The following is a 6,223-nucleotide window of genomic DNA, read 5'->3' as shown; positions in this document are numbered from 1 at the left end:
CGGCGGCACTTCGGGACCGGCTGCGCCCGGTAGGCAGCCGCGTGTCACCCCCCGGTGCTCTCCGTCCCCCAGCGCTGCCATCTTCACCCCAGGACCTCCATGACGCACGGGTGCCCCATCCCTTTGCCAGCACGTATCCCCTTGCCCGCCCCCCCCCGGCATCCACATCCTTTTGGGGAACCCCAAAGCCGCTGCCCCCCGCTGCCCTGAGCCACCCCGACCCCAGCGACCACCAAGGATGCTGAGCCCAAAGCTGTGCTCACTCGTTTCTACGCCAGCTCCGGAGATGCTGCAGGGGATGCCTCCAGCACAGCCCTATGCTGAAATGTGGGGTGAGAAAGGGAGAAACACAGCGAGGAACGAGCCCCCTGCCCTGCCCCCCTTCCCAGCCCAGCCCAGCCAGGGAAACCCCCAGCAAGCCCGCACCAAGAAGTCTCTGAACGTCAAAACAACGTTGTTGGTTTTTTTTTTCCTTTTAACAGCCTATTTTGCTACATCCATGCACAGCCACTCCCTGGTGGTGCTGAGGAGGGCTCCCCAAACGAGGAGCTGCTGCCCACCCCAGCCACAGATGGGCAGTAAGGAGCTCTAACGCAAAGCTCCGGGTTTCACACCCCTCCACGTGCTCCGGAGCAGTGAGCCCTGCAGCAGGGAGAGCTCCCACCTGAAATTTCCCACCTGCACTTCCAGCCTGTGCCAGGGTAAGGATGGGCAACGCCACACATCCGAGCCAGCAAGGCAGGTTTGGAGCCCAGCACAAGGCTGGTGGCTAACAAAACCCAGCTATTTTTTTTCTCCTATGTTGCCAGATTTCAAATCACAGACCCATCTAGGCTGGAAAACCCTGCCTTGAACACCGTGTGACCAACCAGCCTGACTACCCCTACTTGGAAAGGGTCAAAGGCTGCGGTTTGCACCTATAGCTCCAAGCAACACCAACAAACTGCAGTCGGCACGCCGGGGCAGGCAGAGATGGACACAGCCTCCCTGCTGCAAAATGCACGCTCTGCAGCACTCTGCTGGCTGCCCGGGTCCCCAGCTCCCCTCCTGCAAACCCACACAGAACTGAGCCCCTCATTTCAGATCAGCCGTGCCTCTCCCTCCAGCTCAACCTGTAGGTCACAAATGCCCGTGAAGTTTATCTCTTCACCAGCCTGGTTGCTGCTGATGGACAGAGGGGATGGTTGCTGGACGCCATCTGCTGTGGACACCGAGCTTCTTCTCACGTAGCTCTCCAAGGATTTCAGGAGCTGCTTTGGTTTCTTTTTGGTGGAGAACTCCAGCTCTGGAAAGGTCAAAGAGAAGCATCAAAACAGCAAGGCTGGGATGGTGTGCAAGGCGCTACCCAAATATCAATAAGCTTTATTTCTTGAGTCCCAGCGTACCACCATATCCCCTCCTGGAAAGCTCACAGTTACATTTGCTCACAAAGCACAAAGGGCTGCTTGTCACCCCCCAGTGGAGCTCAGCAACATAGCCCTGAAACATCCCCGCTGTTTAACGTAGTGCATACTGCTCCACTTACGCAGCGTGCTGCAAACAGAGCTTAAACAACCGTGTGCCACACTACATCAGAGAGCTGTGAGAACCAGAGCACAGCTTGGCACCCAAAGGCAGCAACATGCACCCTCTGAATGCAGCGGGGCTAGTCTGTAACTAGAGATGTCAAAAGGGGAAAAAAAAAACAACAGAGGGCACTAAGGTCATTATCACAGCTGTAGGAAACCTCCACGTGCAGATGATGTGGCTGAGGCTGTGCATGCAGCCCCTCATCTCTACAGGACCCCCCCAGCATGTACCACACACATCAAGCTCCTTCCCTAAGCCTCAGGCTGCTTTCCCAGCCAGGAACAGGGGCAAAACACGGGGCAACGCACCCTTCAGGAGGAAGCCAGAGTCAGCGATGGTCTTGTGCTGTGACTTCCAGACTCGGTAGAGCTGCAGGAACGCCGCTGCATACAGGTCGTTCAGCACGGCGATGACTTGCCGCCTGCGGTTGCACTCCCTGGCCGGGGGCGGGGGGCTCAGCCAGCACCGCCCATCACCCCAGCACGCCCAGGGGAAGCGCTTTGCTCCGTAGGACTGAGCAGGGCTGCTCCTCCTGCCCGGCAGCCCTGCCGCACAGCTCAGGGCTGCTCACAGCTCACCTGGAGAGACACTCCTCCCTCAGGGCCTGCAGCACGAGGCGGGTGATGTTCACAGACATGATGCAGAAGGGGAAATTCTGCAAGAGAACCAGCCTTGCGTCATCTCTGCTGGAAGGGGGCTCCTCTCTTCCAGCACTGCGAGGTGCCCAAGGACCCCTGGCCTCGTTACGCTGCATCTGCGCGGCCCCAAACCCATGCTGCTGTTGCAGGCAACAAATCCAGGGATGGGAGCAGTAATACTATGGATATGGACTCAGATGGACGTTGTGTCTCCAGCCAAGCTCCCATCCAGGCTCAAGAAGTAAGCTTAAGATGCAAACTTAGGATGCAAGCTTAATATCGGCATCTCAAGTTAAAAACACCTTTGATCCAGGGGAGCTCTGTTCATCACAATCTTTTTCCCAGCAGAAAGCCAACCCAAGGGGTTTGGCTTCAGCCCTTATCAGCACTCTTCAGCACTTCAGGGCCCAACTTCCTCACCTGACCAGTGGACGGAGGACCACACAACCATCCAAGCTGCTCAGGCTGACAGAGAAATCACTGACAAACTGCCACCAAGCAAAGAGCAAAATGCCAAGCTCTAACTCTGAAGAGCAGCAGTTTTTTATTGCTTGCCTTTCCCTGAGCTTTAGAAAGAAATAGGTAAATACCACTGCAGAGGGCGAGCAAAGGAGGAAGGACGTGCCTGTGTCTCATGCTGGGAGAGCCTGAAAATCTCCAGAGCTAGAGGCAGCATCTGAGAGTCCATCACGAAGTACAGCATTTGCATCAAGCCCAGCATCCCTGTCCCTCGCAGGTCGGTCCCTGGATCCGCACCTGGAAAGCAAAGGCACTCTGATGAGCCTGACACCTCTCCTCCTTCCTGGGGTGCCTGCACACAGCCCTGGCATTTCATGAGTGGTGGAACCACCTTTATTATCTTTGGCAATGGCATCCTGGGGGAAAGCTTTTTGGGAATTCACCTACCAGGCACTGAACTGGTGCCACGGCCTCTTTCATGCAGGCACCAGCAGACACTTGCTCTCCCACTCACACGCCTATGTCCATAACAGCTCTAAGAATCAGTAGCTCTACCCATCCCAAGGCTGAAGCCCAAAACCAGTTGTTTACTTGATGCTATAGAGGAGAGGGAGTCGTTCACCTTCTGCTGAGGGTTTCAGCCTTCATTAAGAACTGGCCTATTAACTCCAGTCAGGCAGACTGAAAACTCAGGTGAAGCTGCATCCAACAAGGGAGAGACAGCTTTAATCACACTGTTTTCATTACCCAGCAGAGGCTGAAAGCAACCTGCGACACAACCCCAGTGCCAGAGCCCTGACCAGAGCTTCACTAATAAACCAGCCTTCCAGAGACGCCTCATTAGCCGCAGCAATTGCCTGCTAATGAAGAACATTAACGGCCCCAGAAAAACAGCTACAGCAGCTACTTCTGTAGCACTGGTTGGACACAGGTAACTGTGCCAGGGGCAGCAGCTGACACTGGGCAAACCAGGCCAGATGTTGTCCCACCTGTGACAGCTGTCTGGGGCAGCAGCAGCCACATATCTGCTCCAAAACAACAGCAGGAACTGCAGCTGCATGAAGGGAAAAGGAAGGAGCACGGCTCTAGATCCCACCTAGAGTGAATGGGAACAGCAAGAGCTCTCTGGGCAGAGGTTTGTTCTTGAGGTCTCTCCGTGCTGTACCTTGAAAACCAAGCTCCTCCCAGTGCGTGCCATAGCGTGGGCATCCCAGCCTGGAGCAGGTCAGCTTCTTGTAGATGGTCTGCAGGATTCTCATGTGCACTGCTTGGTTATCATCCAAGCCACCTAGCAGAAGAAAGACACCGAGCAGCCTGCTGCCCTCAGCTGCCAGCAGGGGGACGTGGTGGGACAGCAACCACCACCAGCTGCAGGGTGGAGGCCAGCTGGGAACAAAACACCACAAAAAACTGCTTAGGGCAACAGGGAGAATGCCCTCCCCACGTTTATCTTGCTGGAGAGGTGAACAGAGGGAGAAAACAATGCACAAGAGGCACAGAAACACAATACAGCATACTGTATAAGTGCTGGGGTGCTACGGAACTCCAACATGGTGAAATTTTGCTGGCTGAGGCAGCGCTGACAGGGGAACCTTGACAAACTACAAACCACAGGCACTGGTGAGGATTCTCCTCGTACAAATGTGCTCAGCAAGAGCAATCCACCATCAGGCAGCCAGACCCAAAGGCTGTGCTGGATGCAGGGCAAGGGCAGGAGCTACGGCAAAACGAATGCTACCCCAAGGAACCTGCTTTAGCAGTGGGGTTGGGCTGGATGGTCTCCAGAACTCCCTTCCAATCCCTATGATTCTGTGATTCACACATAGATTGCTTTGGTCACTGAGCAAGGAAGGGCTGTGCAGCCCCAGCCTGGCACCACGCAGCTCTCTCGCTGGACGCAGAGACATGAAAGAGCTTCTGTGGCAGAAGGAGTCAGGAGATCCGTCCTTCTCCACCAGCAAACATCAGTGTGTCAGTAGAGGAAACAGGGATCACGTCCTTTGGGACAAGCACGCTGCCACAGGTAAAGAACAGATTGTGCTGTGCCCGAGGCCCACTGAGCTGCTCCACATGAATCCCATGCAGGAGCAGCAGTGCTCAGCATGACACTGATAGGGACAACAGTACACGTGTGGCAGTTTGGTGGATGTTGAGGGAATACTCACACTGAGCAATGGCAAGAGCCAGGTCCCGCTCGCCCTGCAGCTGCTGCTGGAGCCGGGGGGGCCCAAAGAGGAAGTGAAGCAGAGCAGCCAGGCCCTGCCTGTGCACTGTCGCTTGGATCTTCTTCTGTGGAGAGGAGAACAGGCAAAGAAATGAAGGCACATCCGTCCCCGAGAGAAAAGCCAGCGGGTGAGCTGGGAGAGAAAGGGATCCCACAGAGCTCGGCTGAGGGAGGGCAGAAGCAATGGGAAAGAGGAGCACAAGATAGAGCTGTCCAACCAGAGAGCACAAGGCAGGGAACAACTCTGGAGTGAAGGTTGGAGCCGCTGGTCCTGCACATACCCTGCACTCGGACAGGTCTGTGGTCTGGAAGAACTGCAGTGCTTCATTGAAGGATATGAGGGGCACAGGGCCAGCTGATCTCCCCAGCAGCACTGCAGAACAGCATGGAGCAGCATCAGCCCTGCATCCATGCCAGGGCACTGAGTGCCAGAACCTGTTCTGCCTGACCCCAGAGCAGCAGCTGCATCCTGGGGAGCTGCTCTTCACACCTAGGTGCTGCAGCAACACCAAGGCTTGGGATAGTGGGGACTGAAGGGAGCCTGCAGCCAACTCCTCCTCCCAGCCCTTCTGCCCTTTCCCCAGCTCTCCACCACCCCACCCACGCCCCTCCCCAGCCCCTCTGTGGGCTGTGGCCCCATCCCACACACTTCTGGGACCTGTACCTGACTGGATATCCTCCACTGCCTCCCACTCCTCCTGGGCGCTCCGCTGCTCCGCACTGATCCCTGCCAAGGGAAGCACACACTGGAGGCAGGAGCTGGGGAAGACCCCGAGGGGGGTCACATGCCCCCTATAGCCTTTATCAGGACACTTTCGTGGCATCCCCTGCCCCGCGTACCATAATGAAACCCAACAATCCCTACCCCAATGCCTACAGGAGGCTGGGATCTCTGCCTAGAGCCCTTGTCCCCTGCTGCTCCCAGGCCCAATGCTGCTCACCCCTGACACGTGTGGGAAAAGGCTCAGGGGGCAGCGGGGGCTCCTCGGGCTGCGTGGTGTCTGCCGGGTGAGCGTTCATGGCCTGTGGGGGGAAGGTGGTTCTGGTCATTGGAAGGCCCTGGGTTTCTCAAGGGTCCCCAGAGCTCCCTAAGGTACCCCAGTGGTCCCTAAGTGGTCCCCAGTGATTTCCAAGGTGGTCTACAGGGGCCCAACGTACCCCAGGGTCGTGTGAGAGGTACCCAAAGGGGTCCCAAAACGGCCTAAGAGATCCTCAAGGGGTCGCAAGGAGTCCTCAATGCGGCCCGCGGGATCCCCAGACACCCCCAGCATGGCCAGGAGGCCTCAAAAGTCCCCAAAGAGTCGCCAGCGCGGCCCAGGAGCTCTGCAGGTGC

At 56.8% G+C, this 6,223-nt stretch overlaps 1 protein-coding gene across 2 annotated transcripts; it reads right to left on the bottom strand.

Annotated features, from left to right (window-relative positions):
- Positions 1-17: 17 nt before the first annotated feature.
- On the bottom strand, positions 18-6,217 carry ELMOD3 (ELMO domain containing 3). Of its 2 annotated transcripts, XM_010728202.3 has the most exons (9): positions 5,832-6,217; positions 5,555-5,617; positions 5,172-5,263; positions 4,832-4,955; positions 3,832-3,954; positions 2,833-2,963; positions 2,148-2,224; positions 1,878-2,005; positions 20-1,285 (listed from the first exon to the last, which is right to left on the bottom strand). In XM_010728202.3, the coding sequence occupies exons 1-9, from the start codon at positions 5,938-5,940 to the stop codon at positions 1,080-1,082; spliced, it is 1,053 nt and encodes a 350-aa protein (XP_010726504.1). In that variant the 5' UTR covers positions 5,941-6,217; the 3' UTR covers positions 20-1,079. The 2 variants fall into 2 exon arrangements, with proteins under 2 accessions (XP_019467321.1, XP_010726504.1); XM_019611776.2 differs by lacking the exon at positions 5,172-5,263 and having other exon boundaries at positions 18-1,285; positions 3,832-4,052.
- Between the last annotated feature and the right edge of the window lie 6 nt (positions 6,218-6,223).

The sequence above is a fragment of the Meleagris gallopavo genome, unplaced genomic scaffold (genome assembly GCF_000146605.3).
Source record: "Meleagris gallopavo isolate NT-WF06-2002-E0010 breed Aviagen turkey brand Nicholas breeding stock unplaced genomic scaffold, Turkey_5.1 ChrUn_random_7180001955706, whole genome shotgun sequence".
Taxonomy (NCBI): Eukaryota; Metazoa; Chordata; class Aves; order Galliformes; family Phasianidae; genus Meleagris; species Meleagris gallopavo.
Note: the sequence above shows the minus strand (reverse complement) of the source record. Positions and strands in the feature narration are given on the sequence as shown.

Excerpts from the sequence above, each read along its gene's own strand:
- ELMOD3 (XM_019611776.2), bottom strand. The coding sequence starts at position 5,940 with ATGACCAGAACCACCTTCCCCCCACAGGCCATGAACGCTCACCCGGCA. Across the intron at positions 5,618-5,831 it reads TTTTCCCACACGTGTCAGGG|GGATCAGTGCGGAGCAGCGG; the intron begins GTGAGCAGCATT and ends TTCCCTTGGCAG. Across the intron at positions 4,053-4,831 it reads GGCTCTTGCCATTGCTCAGT|CTGGCCTCCACCCTGCAGCT; the intron begins GTGAGTATTCCC and ends TTTTGTTCCCAG.